The sequence below is a fragment of the Salmo salar genome, chromosome 09 (assembly GCF_965601325.2).
Source record: "Salmo salar chromosome 09, fSalSal1, whole genome shotgun sequence".
In the NCBI taxonomy this organism is placed as follows: domain Eukaryota; kingdom Metazoa; phylum Chordata; class Actinopteri; order Salmoniformes; family Salmonidae; genus Salmo; species Salmo salar.
Window position 1 is genome coordinate 3361338 of NC_138299.1, and position 27805 is coordinate 3389142.

The window sequence follows — 27805 nt, forward strand, 5'->3', positions numbered from 1 at the left end:
GATACAATGGTAGCAATACATGGTTATAACATTTACAGAAAATACAGAAATGCCAAAGGTGGAGGTGTTGCTGTTTATATTCAGAACCACATTCCTGTAAAGCTCAGAGAGGATCTCATGTTAAATACTGTTGAAGTAATATGGCTACAGGTTCATCTGCTTCACCAAAAGCCCCTTCTTGTGGGAAGCTGCTATCGACCAGCAAGTGCTAACAGTCAGTATCTGGATAATATGTGTGAAATGCTTGATAATGTATGTGATAAACAGAAAAGTATATTTTCAGGGTGATTTAAATATTGACTGGCTTTCATCAAGCTGCACACTCAAGAAAAAGCTTCACTGTAACCAGTGCCTGCAACCTGGTTCAGGTTATCAGTCAGCCTACCAGGGTAATTACAAACAGCACAGGAATTAAATAATCAACATGTATTGGTCACATCTTTTACAGACAACAGCACAAAGGGCAAGAAGGTAGAGACAACAATACATCACACAAAACAGCCACAACTGTCAGTAAGAGTGTCCATGATTGAGTCTTTGAATGAAGAGATGGAGATAAAACTGACCAGTTTGAGTGTTTGTTGCAGCTCGTTCCAGTCGCAGCGAACTGAAAAGAGGAGTGACCCAGGGATGTGTGTGCTTTGGGGACCTTTAACAGAATGTGACTGGCAGAACGGGTGTTGTATGTGGAGGATGGGGGCTGCAGTAGGTATCTCAGATACGGGGGAGTGAGGCCTAAGAGGGTTTTATGAATAAGCGTCGCCAGTGGCTCTTGCGACGGGTATACAGAGATGACCAGTTTACAGAGGAGTATAGAGTGCAATGATGTGTCATAAGAAGCATTGGTGGCAAATCTGATGGCCGAATGGTAAAGTACATCTAGTCGCTCGAGAGCACACTTACCTGCCGTTTTATAAATTATGTCTCTATAATAATCTAGCATGGGTAAGATGGTCATCTGAATCAGGGTTAGTTTGGCAGCTGGGGTGAAAGAGGAGTGAATACAATAGAGGAAACCAAGTCTAGATTTAACCTTATCAAAGCTGCAGGCGATGTACTGAGAGAACGACAGTATACCGTCTAGCCATAATCCCAAGTACTTGTATGAGGTGACTACCTCAAACTCTAAACCCTCATAGGTAGTAATCACACCTGTGGGGAGAGGGGCATTCTTCTTCTTTAACCCCTCCACTTAGTTTTTTTTTTTACATATTTTTTGCTACATATACAGTGCCTTGCGAAAGTATTCGGCCCCCTTGAACTTTGACCTTATGTCACATTTCAGGCTTCTAACATAAAGATATAAAACTGTAATTTTTTGTGAAGAATCAACAACAAGTGGGACACAATCATGAAGTGGAACGAAATTTATTGGATATTTCAAACTTTTTTAACAAATAAAAAAATGAAAAATTGGGCGTGTAAAATTATTCAGCCCCTTTACTTTCAGTGCAGCAAACTCTCTCCAGAAGTTCAGTGAGGATCTCTGAATGATCCAATGTTGACCTAAATGACTAATGATGATAAATAGAATCCACCTGTGTGTAATCAAGTCTCCGTATAAATGCACCTGCTCTGTGATAGTCTCAGAGGTCCGTTTAAAGCGCAGAGAGCATCATGAAGAACAAGGAACACACCAGGCAGGTCCGAGATGCTGTTGTGGAGAAGTTTAAAGCCGGATTTGGATACAAAAAGATTTCTCAAGCTTTAAACATCCCAAGGAGCACTGTGCAAGCGATAATATTGAAATGGAAGGAGTATCAGACCACTGCAAATCTACGAAGACCCGGCCGTCCCTCTAAACTTTCAGCTCATACAAGGAGAAGACTGATCAGAGATGCAGCCAAGAGGCCCATGATCACTCTGGATGAACTGCAGAGATCTACAGCTGAGGTGGGAGACTCTGTCCATAGGACAACAATCAGTCGTATACTGCACAAATCTGGCCTTTAAGGAAGAGTGGCAAGAAGAAAGCCATTTCTTAAAGATATCCATAAAAAGTGTCGTTTAAAGTTTGCCACTAGCCACCTGGGAGACACACCAAACATGTGGAAGAAGGTGCTCTGGTCAGATGAAACCAAAATCAAACTTTTTGCAACAATACAAAACATTATGTTTGGCGTAAAAGCAACACAGCTCATCACCCTGAACACACCATCCCCACTGTCAAACATGGTGGTGGCAGCATCATGGTTTGGGCCTGCTTTTCTTCAGCAGGGGCAGGGAAGATGGTTAAAATTGATGGGAAGATGGATGGAGCCAACTACAGGACCATTCTGGAAGAAAACCTGATGGAGTCTGCAAAAGACCTGAGACTGGGACGGAGATTTGTCTTCCAACAATACAATGATCCAAAACATAAAGCAAAATCTACAATGGAATGGTTCACAAATAAACATCCAGGTGTTAGAATGGCCAAGTCAAAGTCCAGACCTGAATCCAATCGAGAATCTGTGGAAAGAACTGAAAACTGCTGTTCACAAACGCTCTCCATCCAACCTCACTGAGCTCGAGCTGTTTTGCAAGGAGGAATGGGCAAAAATGTCAGTCTCTCGATGTGCAAAACTGATAGAGACATATCCCAAGCGACTTACAGCTGTAATCGCAGCAAAAGGTGCCGCTACAAAGTATTAACTTAACCTGTTATGTCTAGGGGGCAGTATTTTCACAGCCGGATAAAAAACGTACCCGATTTAATCTGATTATTACTCCTGCCCAGAAACTAGAATATGCATATAATTATTAGCTTTGGATAGAAAACACTCCACAGTTTCTAAAACTGTTTGAATGGTGTCTGTGAGTATAACAGAACTCATTTGGCAGGCCAAAACCTGAGAAGATTCCATGCAGGAAGTGGCCTGTCTGACAATTTCTTGCCCTTCTTGATTATCTCTATCCATTACAGAGGATCTCTGCTGTTACGTGACACTTCCTACAGCTCCCATGGGCTCTCAGAAGGTGGCAAAAAGCTGAATCGTGGCTTTGCAGGCTCTGGCTGAAAAAAAGTAGCGCGTTTGGGTAGTGGCTGGTTACAGTACTGTGAGACTCAGGCTCGTGCCCGTGTCGACAGAATGCTTTGTTTTCTTTCGTCTGTTTACCTAAACGCAGATTCCCGGTCAGAATATTATCGCTTTTTTACGAGAAAAATGGCATAAAAATTGATTTTAAACAGCGGTTGACATGCTTCGAAGTACGGTAATGGAATATTTAGAAATCTTTTGTCACGAATTGCGCCATGCTCGTGACCCTTATTTACACTTCGGATAGTGTCTTGAACGCACTAACAAAATGCCGCTATTTGGATATAACTATGGATTATTTGGAACCAAACCAACATTTGTTGTTGAAGTAGAAGTCCTGGGAGTGCATTCTGACGAAGAACAGCAAAGGTAATCCAATTTTTCTTATAGTAAATCTGAGTTTGGTGAGTACCAAACTTGGTGGGTGTCAAAATAGCTAGCCTGTGATGGCCGGGCTATCTACTCAGAATATTGCAAAATGTGCTTTCACCGAAAAGCTATTTTAAAATCGGACACCGCGATTGCATAAAGGAGTTCTGTATCTATAATTCTTTTAATAATTGTTATGTTTTTTGTGAACGTTTATCATGAGTAATTTAGTAAATTCACCGGAAGTGTTCGGTGGGAATGCTAGTTCTGAACGTCACATGCTAATGTGAAAAGCTGGTTTTTGATATAAATATGAACTTGATTGAACAAAACATGTATGTATTGTATAACATAATGTCCTAGGAGTGTCATCTGATGAAGATCAAAGGTTAGTGCTACATTTAGCTGTGGTTTTGGTTTTTGTGACATTTAATGCTAGCTTGAAAAAGGGGTGTCTGATTATTTCTGGCTGGGTACTCTCCTGACATAATCTAATGTTTTGCTTTCGTTGTAAAGTCTTTTTGAAATCGGACAGTGTGGTTAGATAAAGGAGAGTCTTTAAAATGGTGTAAAATAGTCATATGTTTGAAAAATGGAAGTTTTCGGATTTTCGAGGAGTTTGTATTTCGCGCCACGCCCTATCATTGGATATTGGAGCGGTGTTCCGCTAGCGGAACGTCTAGATGTAAGAATATAAATAGCTTATATTGAAATATATAATACACCTTTCCCTCGCTTAGAGAAGTGCTTCCATATGCCAATTATTGTATTAGTTCAACCGTTAACTTGAATCACTTTATCCTAGTGTTAACCAGCCCACACACACACACTAGAGACAACAACCCTGTTGACAATACCTAATCCATCCATTTGCCGGTGTGTATCGGAAGATATTTATTAAGTTTTATCTTAAAAGCTAATCATTCCCGATTCACATCGGCGAACAAGGGCCGCACTATATAACAGCTTTTAAGTCATAATATACCCGACCTCTACAATTAGGACATATATTAAACCAAAAAAACTACCTTGGTATTTCTAATGTACAATCTTCAAATTAAATACATAAAAAAATCATAAAGAAAAAAAAAAGGTCAGCCTTACCCTAAATCAAAACTTGATATTACGTCCATACAGTCCAAAGTAACATATTGCCTAAATAGAAAAAGGATAAGTTCATCATACCCATTCTGCATTACCATAAATCCAACCTTATTTTAAGTCCACGGTTCCATAATGCATGAATAATAATAAATGTAAAAAAGTTGTTCATGTAAAAAAGTTTTTGGAGAAAAAAAAAAACAATGAATCCATATTTGTACTGTGTAATGGGGTGCAAATATGTATCGGGGACTACTTCAACAGGAGGTAGCTACACTCACAGTCACGTTGTAATCTTCGAGTCCTTGAACATTTGATTATTTACATATAATTTATCGACCACTAGACAAACATTCTGCTTCTCTGCTTGGAGCCTTTTGAAAGTGGGGTACAGGGCACGTCGTCTCGCCACTATTTCATGAGGAAATTGTTCATTAAATAGAGAATGGGGTGTTCTTCAATTCTCCACCCTGTTGTAACAAGGCAATCTTCATTTTGTAGCGGGTCAGCATAGCTACGATCGGATGGGGGAAGGCTCTGCTCTGCCACCAAAATGGTGAGCTCTTTGAAAATCAATTGTTTCCACCTGTTCGTCCGTCATCTCGAGATTGCGTTTCATGAACACCTTGACTTTGTTCTCCGTTGACTGATATTTTTTGTTTTCATCATCCTTTATTCCCATTATAATATTATTTCTCATACTTCTGCACTTTAGATCAAGTAATTCGGCTTTCATTGTTTTATTATTATACCGTAGCCTCTCTGTAGTGTCTTTTGGGGAGTCCACGGTAGTTTTCAATATCTTTTAAGGCCTGAACCTCCCCCAGTAGCCCAGGCAATAGACCCAGTTTTTTTAACCGCTCGCTCATGCTTGTAAGCAATGCTCTATCTTCTGGAGACAGTTATAAAAACTTCCCCCTCCAATGTTAAATTTGGAATTTTAGACAGCAGCTTTCATCCCGTTTCGCTCACAGAACTCGAGGAAAGGTCTTCCCTTGTTCGCTTCGATGTATCTGTTTCTTTTCGAGCATATCAAAATGCTGATCAATAAATAGTTCCAGATTCTCTATATTATCCAGAATTTGTTTTGTAGTTATCAGCTAATCCTCCATTTTTGTCATTTAATTCATGAGACAAGCTATGCCAACCACGTCATCACCCCCCAGCTCGCACATAACATTCTGACTAAACGACATGACCTTTGTTTTAGAGTTGTTTAGGGCAGGGAAAGCTTGTTGGAGACTAAGAAAGCTTTGTTGTAGAGCATTTAACGAGTCCGACGAGAAGGATATACTGCTTCCCCGGGAACAGGCCCAAATCCCCGTAATTTGCGTGAAGAAAAGACGGAGGAAAAGAGGGCGCAGATCGGGCTGCCTTCTGAGAATCTGTAGGCAAGCGAGTAAACTCCCATCCGTTGTACTTACTAACATGCAATCATTGGAAAAAAATTGATGACCGATTACAATTATCCTACCAACGGGACATTGAAAACTGTAATATGTTATGTTTCACCGAGTCGTGGCTGAACAGCTTCTATCTTAAGGCCATCGGACTGTTAAACAGCCATCACTAACATTGAGTGGCTGCTGCCAACATACTGACTCAACAAGCCACTTTGATAATGGGAAAATTGATGAAATCAATTTATCAATTGCCACTTTATATTAGATAATGTTTACATAACCTACATTATTCATCTCATTTGTATATACTGTATGCCATACCATCTACTGCATCTTGTCATCTTGATGCAATTAGATGTATTACTAGCCACTTTAAACAATGCCACTTTATATAACGTTTTCATAACCTACATTACTCACCTCATATGTATATACTGTACTCTATACCATCTACTGCATCTTGCCATCCTGATGTAATGTATCACCAGCCACCTTAAACAATGCTGCTTTATATGTTTTCATACCCTACAATACTCATCTCATATGTATATACTGTACTCCATACCATCTATTACATCTTGCCTATGCCGTTCGGCCATCACTCATTTATATATTTTTATGTACATATTCGTATTCATTCCTTTACACTTGTGTGTACAAGGTAGTTGTTGTGGAATTGGTAGATTACTTGTTAGATATTACCGCATGGTCAGAACTAGAAGCACAAGCATTTCGCTACACTTGCATTAACACCTGCTAACCATGTGTATGTGACAAATAAATTTGATTTCATTTGAACGACACGGATAATATAGAGCTGGCGGGATTTTCCATGCACCAGCAGAACAGAGAAGAAGCTACGTCTGGTAAGACGAGAGGGTGGGGGTGTGTGTCTTTTTGTCAATAACAGCTGGTGCGCGATGTCTATAACAGCTGGTGCGCGATGTCTAACATCAAAGAAGTCTCGAGGTATTGCTCACCTGAGGTAGAGTACCTCATGATAAGCTGTAGACCATACCATCTACCAAGTTCTCATCTATATTATTCATAGCCGTCTATTTACCACCACAGACCAATGCTGGCACTAAGACCGCACTCAACCAACTCTATAAGGCCATAAGCAAACAAGAAAATGCTCTGCATACAAAGCTCTACCCCGCTCTCCATTTGGCAAATCTGACCATAATTCTATCCTCTTGATTCCTGCTTACAAGAAAAACCTAAAGCAGGAAGTACCAGTGACTCGCTCAATACAGAAGTGGTCAGGTGATGCGGATGCTATGCAATTGGGCTGTTTTGCTAGCACAGACTGGAATATGTTCTGGGATTCATCCAACCACCTCAGTTATCGCCTTCATCAATAAGTGCATCGACGACATTGCCCCCACGTACATATCCCAACCAAAATCCATGGATTACAGGCAACATCCGCATTGAGCTAAAGGCTAGAGCTGCCGCTTTCAAGGAGCGGGACACTAATCCACACGCTTATAAGAAATCCCGCTATGCCCCCAGACGAACCATCAAACAAGCAAAGCGTCAATACAGGATTAAGATTGAATCCTACTAGACCGGCTCTGATGCTCGTCGGATGTGGCAGGGCTTGAAAACTATTACGGACTACAAAGGGAAACCCAGACGCGAGCCTACCAGACGAGCTAAATGCCTTTTATGCTCGCTTTGAGGCAAGCAACACTGAAGCATGCACGAGAGCACCAGCTGTTCTGGACGACTGTGTGATAACGCTCTCGGTAGCCGATGTGAGCAAGACCTTTAAACCTGTTGGGGCTAGGGGGCAGTATTTTCACGGCCGGATAAAAAACGTACCCAATTTAAACAGGTTACTACTCCGGCCCAGAAAATAGAATATGCATATTATTAGTATATTTGGATAGAAAACACTCTGAAGTTTCTAAAACTGTTTGAATGGTGTCTCTAAGTATAACAGAACTCATATGGCAGGCAAAAACCTGAGAAAAAATACAAGCAGGAAATGGAAATTCTGTGGCTGTACTATTTTCAAGTCATTGCCAATAAAACACACAGTGACAAAGGATTCATTTTGCACTTCCTATGGCTTCCACTAGATGTCAACGATCTTTATAAAGTTGTTTGAAGCGTCTCTGATGAACAGAGACCGAATGAGAAGGAAGGGAAGTTGACGTCCCTGGGATGTCGTCACTTCATTATTGCGCGCACATGTGCGTTCATGTGAGGCGGGACCTTTTTCAAAACGTGTTTTAACCTGTTAGGGCTAGGGGGCAGTATTGACACGGCTGGATAAAAAACGTACCCGATTTAATCTGGTTACCACTCCTGCCCAGTAACTAGAATATGCATATAATTATTGGCTTTGGATAGAAAACACCCTAAAGTTTCTAAAACTGTTTGAATGGTGTCTGTGAGTATAACAGAACTCATATGGCAGGCAAAAACCTGAGAAGATTTCATGCAGGAAGTGGCCTGTCTGACAAGGTGTCGTTCTTCTTGTCTCTGTTTATTGAAGAGTGAGGATCTTAGCTGTACCGTGACACTTCCCACGGCTGCCATAGGCTCTCAGAAGGCGGCAAAATGCTGAATCGTGGCTTTGCAGGCTCTGGCTGAAACAAAGTAGCGCGTTTGGGTAGTGGCTGGTTACAGTACTGTGAGACTCAGGCTCGTGCCCGCGTCGACCGAAAGCTTTGTTTTCTTTCCTCTGTTTAGCTAAATGGACATTCCCGGTCGGAATATTATTGCTTTTTTACGAGAAAAATGGCATAAAAATTTATTTTAAACAGCGGTTGACATGCTTCGAAGTACGGTAATGGAATATTTAGATTTTTTTTGTCACGAATTGCGCCATGCGCACGACCCTGATTTACCATTTCGGATAGTTTCTGGAACGCACGAACAAAACGCCGCTATTCGGATATAACGATGGATTATTTTGGACCAAACCAACATTTGTTATTGAAGTAGCAGTCCTGGGAGTGCGTTCTGACGAAGACAACAAAAGGTAATCAAACTTTTGTAATAGTAAATCTGATATTGGTGAGTGCTAAACTTGCTGGGTGTCTAAATAGCTAGCCCGTGATGGCTGGGCTATGTACTTAGAATATTGCAAAATGTGCTTTCACCAAAAAGCTATTTTAAAATCTGACATATCGAGTGCATAGAGGAATTCTGTATCTATAATTCTTAAAATAATTGTTATGCTTTTTGTGAACGTTTATCGTGAGTAATTTAGTAAATTGTTAGTGAATTCGCCGGAAGTTTGCGGGGAATTTGCTAGTTCTGAACGTCACATGCTAATGTAAAAAGCTGGTTTTTGATATAAATATGAACTTGATTGAACAAAACATGCATGTATTGTATAACATAATGTCCTAGGGTTGTCATCTGATGAAGATCATCAAAGGTTAGTGCTGCATTTAGCTGTCTTCTGGGTTTTTGTGACATTATATGCTAGCTTGAAAAATGGGTGTCTGATTATTTCTGGCTTGGTACTCTGCTGACATAATCTAATGTTTTGCTTTCGTTGTAAAGCCTTTTTGAAATCGGACAGTGTGGTTAGATTAACGAGAGTCTTGTCTTTAAATAGCTGTAAAATAGTCATATGTTTGAGAAATTGAAGTAATAGCATTTCAAAGGTTTTGAAAATCACGCCACAGGATTCAACTGGCTGTTACGTAGGTGGGACGAATTCGTCCCGCCGGCCCTAGAGAGGTTAAGACACAGGAGAGGTCGGGTTGAAATATTGTTTGTGTTTCTCGTTAAAAATGGACCAAAAGATTGATGCTAAACAACGTTTGACATGTTTGAACGAACGTAAATAGATTTTTTTTTTTACTTTTCGTCGTGACTTTTCCCTCCCGCGCCCTACATTTTGAGTAGCCTACCGAACGCGCTAACAACACGGAACAGCATGGAGTTATTTGGACATAAATTATGAACATCATCGAAGAAAAAAAAAATGTGTTGTGGACCTGAGATTCCTGGAAGTGCCTTCTGATGAAGATTATTAAAGGTAAGGGAATATTGCTAATGTTATTTATGGTTTTAGATGATTCCAACATGGTGGCTATCTGTATAGCCTAGTGTATTTTTCTGACCAGAGTACTCAGATTATTGCAAAGTATGCTTTCCCAGTAAAGTTATTTTGAAATCTGTCAATGCGGTTGCATTCAGGAGAATGCAACCGTTATTCTTTGAATAACAGTTTAATACTTTAACCACGTTTTATAATGAGTATTTTTTGTAAATTCACTGGCAGTTTTGGGGAGACACATTTTCTCAACGACACGCGCCGATGTAAAATGCTGTTTTTGGATATAAATATGAACTTGATAGAACAGAAATGCATGTATTGTCTAACATAATGTCCTAGGAGTGTCATCTGATGAAGATTGTCAAAGGTTAGTGCATAATTTTAGCTGGTTTTCTGCTTTTGGTGACGCCTGTCCTTGAATTGAAAATGGATGTGTGTACTTTTTTGGCTATGTACTCTCCTAACATAATCTAACTTTATGCTTTCGCCGTAAAGCCTCTTTGAAAATCGGACAATGTGGTTCGATTAAGGAGATGTTTATCTTTTAAATGGTGTAAAATAGTTGATTGTTTGAGAAATTGAAATTATTAGATTTTTGATGTTTTGAATTTCCTGCCATGCTAGCAATCCCGTCAGTGGGATTAGGTTACCCTTGATCCCCAAGAGGTCAATGTTCACTAAGCCGCAGCGCCAGCTGGATTACCAGGACGTGTACTCAAAGCATGCACGGACCAGTGTCTTCACTGACATTTTCAAATAATTTTTTCATCCAAAAATTGTGTTTGACCAGATAAAATGCGATTTTACTGTAAACAAATTGACAACAGACTTTCAAATGGAAGGACATTCAACAAGCACGGCACTTGACAGAAATTTATGATAAAAAGATTGTCGGAACTGTTTTGTTAGACTTCAGTGCAGCTTTTGACATTATCGATCAAAGTCTGCTGCTGGAAAAACTTATGGCTTTACACTCCCTGCTATATTGTGGATAAAGAGCTACCTGTCTAACAGAACACAGAGGGTGTTCTTTAATGGAACTCTCTCCAGATAGAATCAGGAATTCCCCAGGGCATCTGTCTAGGCCCCTTACTTTTTTCAATCTTTATTAATGACATGCTACTGGCTTTGACTAAAGCCAGAGTGTCTATGTACGCAGATAACGTAACACTATACATGTCAGCTACTACAGCGAGTGAAATCACTGCAACACTTAATAAAGAGCTGCAGTTCATTTCAGAATGGGTGGCAAGGAATAAGTTAGTCCTAAATATTTCAAAAACTAAAAGCATTCTTTTTGGGACGAATCATTCACTAAACTAAATATTGTAATGAATCATGTGGAAATTGAACAAATTGAGGTGACTAAACTGCTGGAAGTAACTCTGGATTGTAAACTGTCATGATCAAAACATATTGATACAACAGTAGCTAAGATGGGGAGAAGTCTGTCCATAATAAAGCTTTGCTTTTCCTTCTTAGCAACACTATCAACAAGGCAGGTCCTACAGACCTTAGCTTTGTCGCACCTGGACTATTGTTGTTGGTCACGTGCCACAAAAAGGGACCTCGGAAAATTACAACTTGCTCAGAACAAGGCAGCACGGCTGGCCCTTAAATGTACACAGAGAGCTAATATTGTAAATCTCTCATGGTTCAAAGTGGGGGAGAGATTGACTTCATCACTAATTGTTTTTGTAAGAAATGTTGACATGCTGAATGCACCGAGATGTCTATTTAAATTACTAACACACAGCTCGGACACCCATGCATGCCCACAAGACATGCCACCGGAGGTCTCTTCACAATCCCCAAGGCAGCAACTACTCTTCCTGGGGTCCAAGCACATTAAGCTAATAAATACAAATACTGACCCTTGGATGGTGTCAGAGTGAGGAAAGGCTGTTTCAATTATAAACAGAAGTGACCAGCTTACAGGTCAAGAGTGTAGCAGAGATATAAACAATGAAACCAAGACATTATGGTGAATGAGAACAGGTCCTATCCAGCCTTGAATGCGAAGCTGGTTTACAGATGGACAGAGTGAAAGGCGGACAAAAACTAAAAAAGAGAAAGGTGATATACATGAGTATACAAGAGGAGGTCATGAGTTGCATCAGGTATGTTACTAGTACTGGGTTGGACTAAAAGCCTGCAAATCCACTGTGGGTTCTCAGGACCCCACAGTGAAGAACACTGACCGAATTAGCTAGCTTAAGAGAGAACTTCAGACTTGAACCCACCTCCTGTGTCAAAGTCCACGTCCTCCTCCTCCACCTCGCTAACAAAATGTCCGCCACGGGGGGCAAGCGGGGGATCGCTCTCCATACGAGGGCTGCTCTCTCCCCTGTTGTTGGGGAACACCTCCAGGACTGTGTGCTCCGGTTGAGGGACCACCTGGGGGGCTTGGGCCTGGGGCTGGAGCTGCTGCTGTTGTTTCACGTCCTCCAGAGGGGGCTGATGGGGCTGGTTCCAGGGCTCGGGCTCCAGGGCTGGGAACTTGGCCAGGTACTCCCCTGGACCCGACGGACCGGATGCTGGAGGTGGCTTGCCATGGTTGTCATGTTCACGATACTGGGGGTCAGAGGTTAAAGGAAGGTCACCTCCATAGGGCTGCAGGCGGGCTTGACCCGGGAGGGCGCCATGGTCCAAGTGTGAGGGCTGGAGGAACTCTGGGATAGTGGGGGATTGGAAGTCGGGGTCGGCGATGGGTGGATAGTCCTCGTCGGGTTCTTCTTCTTCGAAGGTTTCATGGTACTCTACTTCTGGGTACCCTGCAGTGGTGCTGTCATCGCCCTCCTGGCCTCTAGGAGGTGGCGTGGCGAGAGCACCACCCACAGCGGCGGGCACAACATTCTCGAAGGAGTAGCGGTTGCCGATGTGGAAGAGCCACACACCAGGTACGCCAGTATTGCCAAACCTGAGGAAAGGGAGAAAAGGAGAAGAAGCATCTTTCTGCATTTCAGGAGAAGGAAACTGCCTCCAGTATTTATCCTGCAGTAGTTTGTGTCGGGGGGCTAGGGTCAGTCTGTTATATCTGGAGTACTTCTCCTGTCTTATCCGGTGTCCTGTGTGAATTTAAGTATGCTCTCTCTAATGCTTTCTTTCTTTCTTTCTTTCTTTCTTTCTTTCTTTCTTTCTCTCTCGGAGGACCTGAGCCCTAGAACCATGCCTCAGGACTACCTGACATGATGACTCCTTGCTGTCCCCAGTCCACCTGGCCGTGCTGCTGCTCCAGTTTCAACTGTTCTGCCTGCGGCTATGGAACCCTGACCTGTTCACCGGACGTGCTACCTGTCCCAGACCTGCTGTTTTCAACTCTCTAGAGACAGCAGGAGCGGTAGAGACACTCTCAATGATCGGCTATGAAAAGCCAACTGACATTTACTCTTGAGGTGCTGACTTGTTGCACCCTCGACAACTGTGATTATTATTATTTGACCATGCTGGTCATTTATGAACATTTGAACATCTTGGCCATGTTCTGTTATAATCTCCACACGGCACAGCCAGAAGAGGACTGGCCACCCCTCATAGCCTGGTTCCTCTCTAGGTTTCTTCCTAGGTTTTGGCCTTTCTAGGGAGATTTTCCTAGCCACCATGCTTCTACACCTGCATTGCTTGCTGTTTGGGGTTTTAGGCTGCGTTTCTGTACAGCACTTTGAGATATCAGCTGATGTAAGAAGGGCTATATAAATACATTTGATTTGATTTGCATGTACTATCTATCTTGCTACGAAGTCCTTACATAAGGTCTCTGTAAAATAAGTGGCAAAACAGTTGGAACACTAAAAACCTTTCATTACAGATCCCAGCTTTATAACCTCAGGTAAGCTATTCAATATACAGTTGAAGTCGGAAGTTTACATACACCTTTGCCAAATACATTTAAACTCAGTTTCACAATTCCTGACATTTAATCCTAGTAAATATTCCCTGTCTTAGGTAAGTTAGCATCACCACTTTATTTTAAGAATGCGAAATGTCAGAATAATAGTAGAGAGAGATTAATTTCAGCTTTAATTTATTTCACCACATTCCCAGTGGGTCAGAAGTTTACATACACTCAATTAGTATTTGGTAGCATTGCCTTTAAATTGTTTAACTTGGGTCAAACGTTTCGGGTAGCTTTCCACAAGCTTCCCACAATAAGTTGGGTGAATTTTGGCCCATTCCTCCTGACAGAGCTGGTGTAACTGAGTCAGGTTTGTAGGCCTCCTTGCTCACACGCTTTTTCAGTTCTGCCCACAAATATGGGATTGAAGTCAGGGCTTTGTGATGGCCACTCCAATACCATGACTTTGTTGTCCTTAAGCCATTTTGCCACACCTTTGCTTGGGGTCACTGTCCATTTGGAAGACCCATTTGCAACCAAGCTTTAAATTCCTAACTGATGTCTTGAGATGTTGCTTCAATATATCCACATTATTTTCCTCCCTCATGATACCATCTATTTTGTGAAGTGCACCAGTCCCTCCTGCAACAAAGCAACCCCACAACATAATGCTGCCACCCCTGTGCTTCACAGTTGGGATGGTATTCTTCGGCTTACAAACCTCCCCCTTTTTAATCCAAACGTAACGATGGTTATTATGGCCAAACAGTTCTATTTTTGTTTCATCAGACCAGAGGACATTTCTCCAAGCAGTACGATCTTTGTCCCCATGTGCAGTTGCAAACCGTAGTCTGGATTTTTTTAATGGAGGTTTTGGAGCAGTGGCTTCTTCCTTGCTGAGTGGCCTTTCAGGTGATGTCGATATAGGACTCGTTTTACTGTGGATATTGTCACGGGTGTCGTAGGGTGTAGACCAAAACGCAGCGGGAAAATGTACACTCATCTTCTTTTTTTAACAGACAAAGAAGGAAAAACCAAAAACGTATACCAACAAACACAACGACAAAGAACAGGCCGGTAAGGCACAAAGCTATACACAGCAACAATCTCCAACAAAATCCCATGACAAAAACACTCCTAAATATAGGACCTTCAATCAGAGGCAACGATAGACAGCTGCCTCCAATTGAAGGCCCCAATCCCCATTACCAAAACATAGAAATACAAACACCTAGAAAGAACATAGAAAAACTAACAGAACAATAACCAAAACCCTGGACTAATAAATAAAATACCCCTCTACATACATAACCACCCCGAACCATATAAACCAAATACCCCCTCTACATGAACACATACACAAACACACCCTGAACCACATAAAACAAATACCCCTGCCACGTCCTGACCAAACTACAAGAACAAATAACCCCTTTACTGGTCAGGACGAGACAGATATAGATACTTTTGTACCTGTTTCCTCCAGCATCTTCACAAGGTGCTTTGCTGTTGTTCTGGGATTGATTTGCACTTCTCGCACAAAAATACGTTAATCTCTAGGAGACAGAACGCGTCTCCTTCCTGAGCGGTATGACGGCTGCATGGTTCCATGGTGTTTGTACTTGCGTACTACTGTTTGTACAGATGAATGTGGTACCTTCAGGCATTTGGAAATTGCTCCCAAGGATGAACCAGACTTGGAGGTCTGCAATATTTCTTCTGAGGTCTTGGCTGATTTCTTTTAATTTTCCCATGATGTCAAGCAAAGAGGCACTGAGTTTGAAGGTAGGCCTTAAAATACATCCACAGGTACACCTCCAATTGACTCAAATTATGTCAATTAGCCTACCAGAAGCTTCTAAAGCCATGATGTCATTTTATGGAATTTTCCAAGCTGGTGAAAGGCACAGTCAACTTAGTGTATGAAAACTTCTGACCCTCTGGAATTGTGATACAGTAAATTATAAGTGAAATAATCTGTCTGTAAACAATTGTTGGAAAAATTACTTGTGTCATGCACAAAGTAGATGTCCTAACCGACTTGCCAAAACGATAGTTTGTTTACAATACATTTGTGGAGTGGTTGAAAAACTAGTTTTAATGACTCCAACCTAAGTGTATGTAAACTTCCGACTTCAACTGTAACTAACTCTATGTTTGGGACTTATGCCATAAGAAGTAGTGATGTCCTGTACTTACTGGTAGAGGTTCTTTAGACTCTGCTCATTGCTGGTGACGCTATAGTAGGTTCCCTCCATCCGAGAAAATATAAAGGACACTTCTCCCCTGCTAAAGCCAACTCTAGCCGGCAGCTCAATTTCCACATTGTAGGACTCTTTAGGGCGCGTCCCAAAGAAATGCAGTCCGTCCTCGGGGTAGAGGAAGAGGGCATAGGAGTCATTCTCATCGTAGGCCACCACCGCCTGGAACGTGTTCAACTACAGAGGAGATAAGAGGGTGGAGTAAGTGCACTGTTCGCACAAAGCCCTTTTAGTTTGCAATCTTGCATTTTACCTCTACAGTTTCATTGGAAATGTTTTGCATGGCATGTACTGTACATGGAATTTGAAGATGCTTTTATTTCAAGTGACTAGCTAACAGCAGTGTTTTTCCTAAGTACATGGAGTAGCCAGCCAAATAGAAAATGTAGCCAGACAGAGTTCTCCGAGCTCGGGGTGTCCGGGGTGCCATGCCCCCCCACGTAATTTTTTTGCTGAACGAGCTCTATTTTGGTGACCTCTGGTACATTCTAATGCCTTGATTCCATCTGAAATACAAAGCTAAATTATTGAATAGTTTAACAATTTTACCTCCCAGATTGGTAAAATGAGTTGTGGTATTGAGTAGAAAGATGTGACTTCAGTGTATGTTTAATTGTTTTGGATATCGTCTAGGCCTATATGATCAGGACTATTTTCTAAGAGAACATTAAAGGGATACAAAATGACATATTGGTTTCCTTACCCTGTAAGCAGTCTATTGACAAGGTTTGACAGCAATCCATGTTTTAGTTTAGTTTCCCTGGCAGTGTTCCACATGATATGATTGCTTACTTTTAGCTTTCTTTTATTAGGCTTTTTCTCAGCTATCTGCAACTGTCACTGATTTGTTTCACTTGTGCTTGTCACCACCCCCTTCTAGGTGTCGCCCATTTCCCCCATTATCCCCTGGGTACTTATACCTGTGTTCTCGGTTTGTCTGTTGCCAGTTCGTCTTGTTTGTTCAAGTCAACCAGCATTTTGTCTCAGCTCCTGCTTTTCCCCAGTCTCTCTTTTTCTCATCTTCTTGTTTTTGACCCTTGCCTGTCTTGACTCTGAGCCTGCCTGCCGTCCTGTGCCTTTGCCCCTACTCTGGATTACCAACCTCTGCCTGACCTAACCCTGGGCCTGCTTGCCATCCTGTACCTTGACCCCACTACTCTGGATTATCGACCCCTGCCTGCCTTGACCTGTCATTTGCCTGCCGCTGTTGTTGCAATAAACATAGTTACTTCAACACAGTCTGCACTTGGGTCTTACCTGAAACCTGATAGCAACACATATGATGAAGCAGGTGTTTCTGCTACACAGAAAGCAGCAGTTGACTACTCCATTGTCCACACTTTCATTAAATTAGTAGGTCTATATCAATATCTTTAAAACATAGCATATAAGTATCATGGGCTTTTATAATAATTCAATCTTTCTTTTATCATATTTTGGACCAGAAAAAAGCTCTCTCCACTACCTATTGTTCCTGCAGTGAGGATTCACCATCTTCATCAAATGTTTTCATAATTTATCTGCAGATAATGGCCAAAAAGAAATACTAGCCTACCAGAATACAAATTAGGGAGCCACATGAATGGCTCTCTTACTGATGCGATTCGTAGAGCCCTATATTTGATTGTACGCTTGTTTATTCCATGTGTAACTCTGTGTTGTTGTTTGTGTCGCACTGCTTTGCTTTATCTTGGCCAGGTCGCAATTGTAAATGAGAACTTGTTCTCAACTAGGCTACTTCGTTTTTTCTCCAAATTACATTTAGTTTTTCCAGGTTTAAAATTGTTTCACTTTTTTTCAGGTTTTCGCTCTCAAAACCACATTTTTAATAGCAAAACAACCAAATTGAGGTCTGGGAAAAATATGATTTTGGTTATTTTCTTTATGTAGTTACCCTTTAATTCAAGTGTGAACCTACCAAGAGGCTGTTGTTTAGCTGTGTTTTTGTAGCGCACGTGATGGTAGAGTTTGCAAAACAAACACCCACTGGATTGATGCAAATAATCATGATATCATTCTGCCAGGTAAGCATAGGCTACTTTGTAGTTAACATTTAATTTAGGTTTTTGCGAAAGCCTTGTGTACCGTTAGCATCATGCTAACGGTACACAAAGTGGTTGATGCGCACCCCGCACACAGACAGACAGGGGCATTCTCATGGAAAAAGTAGCTGGCTGTTTAGCCAACGGCTGGCGCTTAGTGAAAACATTGGAACAGAATAAAAATGTGTATTTTGGACTCCCATTGACATCAATGTATGATTCACACAAAAGTTGACATTGTGTGTAAGTCTCAAGTAGGGATTTAACAGTGTAAACAAAAAACTGTGGTAAGCACAGTGGTAGCATTATCTGTTTAATAACAGAAGTGTTTAGAGTCCAGAATCAAAAAGCCACACTTCTTAAAGAGCCAACTGAAAGTGAACAGAGCTTCAATCAAACTCTGTAACAGCTCTTTCCAAGTACAGTATAGTACAGTGCACTGGATTCCATTTCTCATCCTCTGCCTATTAGTGCCCAGGGAACAGGCAGTCATCCTCTAACATTTTAACACTCACTCCCCATGTTTAAACTTCACACCACTCTCCCCCCTACCCCCCACTCCAAAATGTTGACCGAATATCATTCCTGTCCTCCAACTTTTACAGGAGCGTCACCGTTTTTACATGCCGGGGGTTCTCACCCCCCCCCCCCCCCCCTCCCCCGGAAACATTTCCCCCCATGCCCTTTATGGAGTTTTTTAAAGGCTGTCCTCTTCCCCCTCCAAGCTGGTTTTCACACCCTTTTTAAAGAGGTCCAGCACACCACTAAAAGGCTTAAAAGACCATAATTAAATGTGTAGCGGGCTTGTGAGGGGACCCGCTCTTGATGTCTTGTCTCGTGCAATTTGTTATTATTACAAGCAGTGTGGTTTTCTGAGCCGTTTAATTAAATGTGTGGGAAGTGTGGGAACACAAAAACTTCAAGAGAGCGGCTGAGTGGGGGTTACGTCTTAAACCGTTGAAGAGGAGAAGACGACTTCTCGATGGCCACACACAGTTTACAGACCTAGACTGATATAGTTTGGGTATGAGAGCAAATGGTGATAGAGGCCCATATCTCACCCAGCATGGTATTTTCAACTTTGAGGACAGAGATACCCCCCCAACCTCTCTTATCTCTCCCTAGACCTGTATGAAATCCCTCAACCCCCCCCCCCCCAGCTCTAGTAATCCAAGAAGCTATCCCAGAGCAGAGCTATCACCTTCATCACCACTGTCACATCAAAAACAACCCCCTCCTCCACCCTCATTCCCCCATTCCAGACCCCAGAGACAATCATGCATCTGGTTCAGAGAGAGAGGGAGCGAGAATAGAGAAAGGGAGAGAGAATAGAGAGAGAGATGTGAGAGAAAGAGAGAGAGAAAGACAGAGAAATAGTGAGAATAGCGAGAGACAGAAAAGACAAGAGACAGACAAGAGAGAAAGACCCTCAGGCTTACTAATTCCACAGCCCCCCCAACCTACTATCCCCCCGCCACAGAAAAGTTCCCTAATTACAAGACCACACTGCCTCGGAGAAGCTTTAGAAAACAAGCCCATATACAAGATTGTTTAAAGATGTTATTGTAAATTACTCTTCCCACGTGTGGCTATAGGACGGGGACAAGCTTAGATGGGGGGGTGGCAGGCATACATTTTGGGGAAGGGGGTGTTGGATTTGATGTGGAGGTAGGGGACTGGTAATGGAGACACTGTGCCAAGCCTGATGAGATGATAGCACCCAGACCCTCTCATTGTTGAGATTTGCTCCAAATACTCAAGGTTTAGAGCAGACTTCCACCACTGCATGTTTGCTCAAGGGCTAACACTTCAACAGACCTCCAACAATCTCCACCCCCCACACACCCACCACCAACCCCAACCCCAGCAGGGGAGGTAGGGAGGTGGGGAGATGGACATCTGGAGCTGGGGGTGGTTGCAGAGGCTTGGATGAGCTGGAGAGGTGGTAGGCTGGAGAGCTGTGTTGTTCCAAGAGATAAAGCCATTCCAATCCCAAAGGAAAACACAGAGGGATCATCCAGAGGTTTTTCCTTTCCCCTTGAAATGTCGCTTCCCCTCCTCCGAACAAAGTGAAACACACTGGCTGGCACACTCTCTTCTTCCCCTCCACGTTCGGTCAAGCGGAAACATAGTAAATAACCAAAAGCCAGAGGAAGAGCGTGTGCTTTTACTGTAGAGTCCAACTCCTACACACACATGCGCACGGAACACACGCACGCACAAACACACACAAAAACACACACACAAACTTCATTAATACTGTCTATCAAAGATGTTCAAGAAGTGTATTCTTGGTCATGTCACAGCAACACTTGCACTGGAGACTACCACAAGAATCTGTTGGGTGAGTCAGGGATGACTAGGGGCCAGTCTGGGATTGGAGCACACAAACACACAGAGACACAGACACACCAGACGTCTCCCAGACCCTCTTGAGGTGGGTGTGTGTGAGAGAGGAATGGCAAAAATGCCACAAGACAGATGCCGTTGTTTGTTTGTTGCCAGGTTTTGAGGCAGCGTCCGCAGCTGCAGACGAGCAGGCTGCCAACCAGTCCATTAGGCATTTCCAATGATATGGGAACTCACACACACGGACAGACGCGCGCACGCACACACACACACACACACACACACACACACACACACACACACACACACACACACACACACACACACACACACACACACACACACACACACACACACACACACACACACACACACACACACACACACACACACACACACAGGGTTGCAAGACAGGTCTGCTAATTTTACAGCCCGCTTTCATGTTCTCTTAGACCAATGTAATAAAATGTGGGGACAGATTGTGGTTTAGGGGGACAAAATCTGGTTTTGGCACCAATACCCCCTGAACATGATCCAACAGAAACAGAACAGTGAGGCCTCTAATCAACAAGCTGTACGGTTTTGATTGTTTGGTTTATCTGGTGTCTGGGGGAAAGAGAGGGTGGAACTCATGTTCCCTTGCACTTATAGACTTCAACAAGAAGGGAGGTGTTTCCAAGGAGGAATCTTGTTAAGGGCAAGAGCAGAGGCGTCCCCAGAACTAATAAATAACAAAAGACAATATTTCCAGTGTGCCTTCACAGCTGTCTGTTCTCTCTCACTGAGAGAGAAGGCGTGGGCCCTTGTCCAACAGAAAAGCCTATTCATTCGCGCGCATTAGAATCACTAGTCGACACTGAATATTATGGCTGTTCAGTTCAAGTCAGTGGGACTTTCCTCATTACACACACATGTGCACGCACGCATGTACGCACACACACAGAAATCTGAAGTCAATCCATTTCAACCCCCTCATAGCGAACAACCAGTCACTCTTAATACCCCAGGTTTGTTTGTAGCCTACCTGTGGGTAGTGACTGAACACACTAAGCTTTTCATGTTGGGATGGAACAAAAGCTGTACTGCCCCGGCTGGAATAGGGACCCTTTTAAAACGTCATTATCTGAGCCCCGGCTGAAAGAGAACGCGTAAATTTCTCCAGATTCCAAGAGTCCATGAATTAGCAGCTGAAGGGAAAATCTTGGTATTTTTCATGAAAGGTATTGCATTATTGGTGTACTGTGTCTAGGACAACACTTTCACAAACATTACCCTCATGCTTAGCAAACATGTTAGTTAATCCAATTGACCCTTTGCTAAACCCCGCCCCCATTCTAACCACTGGCAAAATCCCCTCACAATGATTTCATACTGTGTTTTTAATACACAATGCTTCACGGGAACCTGGTAAAATGATGTTTGTAGTGTGGATAGCCACTGAATGGCGCTGAATCAGCATGCAGTCAAAGCTATAACCACTTTTGGAGCTAACTAGTGCTCTCAAATTGTAACCTGATGTCGACAGCAGATGGGAGTTGTATTCAAAACTGCTAACTTTTTAGCTAATATACATTTAGCTAGCTAGCGTAAACAACGTTTGGTGGTCAATCAGACTGCAAGCTAGCTAACCAGCAGAGCTAGCAAACAATGTAACAAAAGTATAATTTCAGATTCGAAAAATACTCCATCAAGACACTGCATTTCAGGAATTAGAGTAGCAAGTACTACTTTTGCACTGTTCAATTATTTCGTTATTTTTTAAAGAAAAGTCTCAGTTTTGCTATAGCCCTCACTGTCTTTCATGCAATTTAAACATGAACGTGTGAGCTTTTCCGAGGCGTCGGACTCTACAACAGTTGCTATCCATTGGAGCGCTGCAATTGGTTGCCCAAAATCCCGGGGCAGGGATTAGCGAAGGTTCAATTATAAATGGGATAGGTGAAATCTAGGTTTGTATTCTGTGAATATGTCTATCCAGGACCTTATAGATTCTAGAACAAGCAACCCTAAGAGTTATCAGTGTGATGCATAAGTCACTATAGCCTGTCTGTGCGATTTGAATCCAATACATTTAATACATTAATTTATGAAGTAAAGCCCAAGCATTATGATAATGACTGTTAGCACTAGCAGCGGCAGTCTCACACTGCTCCCCTATTAGAAAGCACAAGCCCCTCCATTGAGCAGGGGGCAAGAGTATGGTTTCTCTGGTTTCTCCCCATAGACTTATATCAAGTGTTTTTATAGTGAAAGGTAACACTCCACAGAGGCTCTATAGAGAATAAGACTCCGACATATCTGATCGGATTCTAGGATCTTGGCACAGTCAGAGTAGAGGAGATGTTATCTGATTAAATCAAGCTGCTTTCTACGTTTTTGTCCTCATAATCTCTGCAATACCTCTTTAGTAGCTAGCCAGAAATATGCACTCTTAATGATAAGTTACATGCCTAATGGAGGGTTTGAGAGACTTTCACATAACATGTTTTTCTGTGAGTAATACATGAAGATGATACCATAGAAATATAATTACTTGAACATTGACTTGAATGGGAATGTCCATTCTAGTAGTTCTATTTCTATGGGTAATACATAATATGATCCCTAATAGACTGTGAGGGTGGGAGAGAGATGCCCAGTCGCCCTTGGGGGTAGGAGGGGGACGAAGGGTAGAGGGATGAAGGGGGGACGAGTTGAAGTGGACGGCTGATGACCTGGATTGATGACCTCTGCCCAGTGACCAAAGGTCAAGAGGCAGTTTAGGGATGAGAGAGACCCAAATCCCTAGGGGGAGGGAGGGGGGTAGTCATATATACTTAGTAACTCCATACAGGCTACAGACTCAGCTACAAAGAGACAGACAAACGGACCAATAGAAAGACAGGCAAACAAAATGATAGACAGACAGACCAAAGGACTGACCGACAGACAGTCAGGCGGCCAGCCAGCTGCACAGACAGACAGCTAGTCATACAGGCAGACTCACCCTATCGGATGGCCCGGTGGCACGCGTCACCTCCTCATAGGCGGCAACGTTCTCCCAGGTGGCGATGACGGCGTGCGTGGGTGTGAAGTGGCCACCGGGAAAGCCCCGGTGCACCTCCTGCGCCACCCGGTTGAGAAGGGTGGGCGACTCGGTGACTCGGTAGTAGATGGCGCCCTTCCCCTTGCTGGTGTCGATGTCTGCCAGGAAGGGGGCGATGACGGGGAAGTCAGTGGGGAAGCCATCGTCCACGTACTGCTTCTCCATAGGCAGGTCCTGGGCTGAGATGATGCCATTGGTTGCCACCTGGAGAAGAAAGAATGGGGAAAGAGTGCAGTGTGGGAAATAGGAATGAGTGCTGAATAGCAAATCGACCCCTAATTTAACCAGGGAGGTCACATTGAGATTGACATCTATTTTTATCAAGTGAGCCCTGGCCCCTAGGCACTCCTGTAGATCTGAAACTGTTTACTGAATGGATACAATACAGCAAAAAATGTCATCCAGCCTATCATAAGGCGAGCTGAAGTAATTACAGATAGCTTATCCAATCCTTCTGAGCTACAGGATGCCTTAGGGGTTTGGAGTTAGGGATGAGGGGCAATTTGGAATTCAACATTTATTTCTCCAATGGCCAAAGGGAAGACCTCTCAAGAAGTGTGTTAGACTTGGTGATATTACAGCTGTTGTAAGGGTTACCAGATCCTACAAAGGACTTTTTTTTCACCTTGGTGTCAAAAACATGCACTTTAACTCAGCGATTCTCAACTGGTGGGTGTCAGTAAAAAATACAAAATAATGATAATAATGTTTCTTTAAAAGAAAGAAATACTCCAGTCTGAACTCAAACCTGGTACAAATTGTGTAGAAATTATAATGAACTTACATATTTTTTGTAATAATTGAATCTCTGAACAATTTTTCTTAAATCACAGTGTTTTCAATATAGGGCTATTTGCAGCACTATTTTGGTTGATTTTGTGGTCTCGCAGTGAATTTATTAACATTCTTCATCAAGAATATGGGCAAAAACGTATTATTGGCAATGAAAGAGATGGGAGTGTTGTCATATAATAGCTACACTTACTATTAATATAGCATTAAAAATAGTTTTCCCGGTTGTATTTTGTCGATTCTTTTTCGCGATGCGAAAATTGGGTTGTGGCTGAGACAACCTGGTTCCCGAGACAAAACCAGTTGAAAACCACTGCTAACTGATAATTGCTTTCAAAAGGGACATATATATTTGAGTCGAGTTGTCTAGCGAATTGTGTCTTGATATTTCCATGCTCTGATGCCCTGAGAAAAGTTACAATGTGTAAAATACATTTCCTCAGATAATGTATTTAGTTGAAAACAAGTTTACTCTGACATTCAGCACTAAATATTGACTTTGTTGTACTACGTTTACTACGTTTAAATGTTCGTTTTACAACTCTTTCGCTGACCCCGAATGGATTCTAACAAGTGATCTATTGATATGAGTAAATGGGTGATTTTCCCAAGTGAGTTAAACTCTGACAACCTAGCGACTCAATGGTCACAGATTCCTAACAGTCATTTAAAGTAAAGATACACCCATTTTGAATGTCATAACGTGTTTGTGCATCTCTGAGCGATGTTTCATCGATTCCTGGGATCATTTCAGTTGTTCGTGTGTATATCTGAGATATTCGCCATTTAAGAAAGCAATAATATAGCCAGTATGACGCATTATGCAAAACGTTTTCATACCGGCTAAATTTCTGCCTGCTTAAACGGCGAATAGCCCAGATACACATAAAATCATGAAATGACCATGGGAATCGACAGAATATGGCTCAGAGATGCACAAATACGATATAACATTCAAATGATTGAATCTTTCCTTTAATAAACTCATGTAACAGATGCAAAGAAAGCAAGTGTTTCATGATTGGTACATAGAACCAAAATACTTAATTGAATGAATAATAATAATTATTAACATTTCCTTATAGATCAGCATATTTTCCTAGTCCATCATGTCCAAAATCGACACATTGACAATGACACAGTCGTATTTAGAAACAGTAGGCTATGCTTACGAGTAATGAGATGTGTATTAATTTGATAATTTCATTACCCTGAATTTGCCTAGTTAAACTCCATGTTCACATGCAATGTACCTCGATAGATCCCAATTTGCCACGTTTTAAAAGATTACTAAAAGTGTTATTTCTTCAGTGACCGTACTAGGACATTCCTCTTGACATATTAATTATCGTGTTCATATATGTGCAATGACCAAGAACCCCAAATGTACCCGGAATGCTTAGTGTGCAAGACAAATATTAGTCATAGTTCATACTCACGTATAGCTCATTGAACTGCGACTCATAGAAATAGAGAGGTCTCTTCAACGCGAGTACTTTGGACGTCTCGTCGTCCCCCTCCTGTAGAGTGAAATCGCCGCTCAGTGTCCCATAAGGAAATATATCTTTCCTCTGAATGGCTGTTACAAGATGAACAGTCCACGACAACTGAAGTAGAAATATCGTTAATTTTCCCATCGCCATTATAAATGTTTTAAAAGCTCTGCATTGATCTAGCAGAAGTTGATAGGAATTCAGCCGGCGGCTCTTGCAGCTAGATAAGAAGAAGCGGACCGGGCGACAGAGCGTTCTATAGGAATTTCAACCCACATCAACTTCTACGTCTGACCCAAGCGTTCCCGAAGTTAAGCGGGAGGGATTTAAAAGTTTAGGGACTGTTGATTGGTTCCACTTGTCTTGACTGGCAAGATCCTGGACACCATCTGGTTTCCATTGAGAAAGAAAAATAGCATTTTTAAATCCACACGACCTTTTCGCAACTATTATCCACAACAATGAATGGGAATATTAGATACATCATTTTGTCAGGATTTTCATTGCTGAACTTTAGTTATAACAATGTAATTCATATAATTATTTCTCTCGGCTTATAATTATAAACATTTTATATCAGTTCTCGTGGGTTCATGTGTCTTTTTTTGTTCAGGGCTAGCCATTGATATATGAGAGAGAGAGAGAGAGAGAGAGAGAGAGAGAGAGAGATATTATTGTATATGGAGAGAGAGATATTATTGTATATTATCTACTTCACTTGCTTTGACAATGTTAACATATGTTTCCCATGCCAATAAAGCCCCTTGAATTGAATTGCGAGAGAGACCAGGGCCTCGTTTTGCAGTTGAGATGTAATTTAAGCATTCCCAATGGGCACACACTGATTGAATCAACATTGCTTCCACATCATTTTAATGAAATGACGTTGAAACAACGTGGAATAGACGTTGAATTTACGTCTGTCTCCAGTGGGTTACGATGATCATACTAGATGCATCTTTATTTACTAGCCAACTTAAAGGACAATTCCGCCACTTTTCAACCTCATATTCATCATCTCCAGCACCAAACCAGTGTCTACATACGTGAAAACAGCGCATTTCTATGATCTGTGGTTAAAAAGGTCCTTCTCTGTGATTATGTTTACATGCACACTAATAATTCATTATGTTTACATGCACACTAATAATTCAATATTTAACTGATTATGGCAGTAGGCCAAGTATGGCAATGGTCATGTAAACACTTTACTCTGCTTACCTTAATCAACGTAAATAAAAAAAAATTGAAGTAAGCATAAGCTGATAAAAACCACTGGTTTTCTGACCAATCTTTTGATGTATTATTACGAACTGGCAATGACTGACCCAGCAGACTCGGATCAGCTCCGCAACGTTATCTCCTCCCAAGGAGCCACCATTGGAAGACACAAGGAGTTACTTCTAAACCTTATGGAAGACTCCAGAACTCGGCAGTATGCCACGACCGCACTTGCAATGCATTACTGGAGCAATTCCGTGGATATTCTACTAGGCAGCAAGCCTTTACGGTAACCCACCAGACTCTCAGTAACCCGCTACCTGGAGCCAGCAACTCATGTGGGTGGAATACGCCCGTAAGACCCTTTCCTGCTCGGCCACTGGCCTCTCGCCCTTCAAGTATTCCTTGGGATATCAGCCCCTGCTCTTCCCTGCGCAAGAGGAAAAAGTCAGCATACCCTCTGCCCAGATGTTTGTCCACAGATGTCTCCATACCTGGAAGAGAGCCTGGGCCATTCTCCTGAAGACCACATCCAGGTATCGGCGATAGGCGGATCACCACCGGACCCCTGCTATCAGCTCGGGCAGAGGGTACGGCTTTCCACTCGGGACCTAGCCCTCCTGATGGAGTCCTGTAAACTTTACCCCCGTTTCATCGGCCCTTTCCCCATCTCTAAAATCCTTAGCCCCTCTGCTGTTTGTCTTCTGTTGCCGCGCTCACTCAGCATACATCAGACTTTTCATGTGTCTAGAATTAAACCTCTGTCTCGCAGCCCTTTGTATCCTGTTTTTCCTAGTCTTCCCAGTT

General features: G+C 42.3%; 1 protein-coding gene across 2 annotated transcripts in view; it reads right to left on the bottom strand.

The window, feature by feature from the left end:
- Window positions 1–26064, bottom strand: part of nid2a (nidogen 2a (osteonidogen)) — a 104571-nt gene extending 78507 nt beyond the window's left edge. For both annotated transcript variants that reach the window (XM_014210029.3, XM_014210028.3), the window contains exons 1-4: window positions 25724–26064; window positions 23394–23696; window positions 15955–16193; window positions 12164–12840 (exon numbers count right to left, since the gene is read on the bottom strand). In XM_014210029.3, coding sequence (XP_014065504.3) covers window positions 12164–12840; window positions 15955–16193; window positions 23394–23696; window positions 25724–25927 — 1423 coding nt within the window. In that variant the 5' untranslated portion in view covers window positions 25928–26064. The remainder of the gene's footprint in view (window positions 1–12163; window positions 12841–15954; window positions 16194–23393; window positions 23697–25723) is intronic.
- Window positions 26065–27805: the final 1741 nt, after the last annotated feature.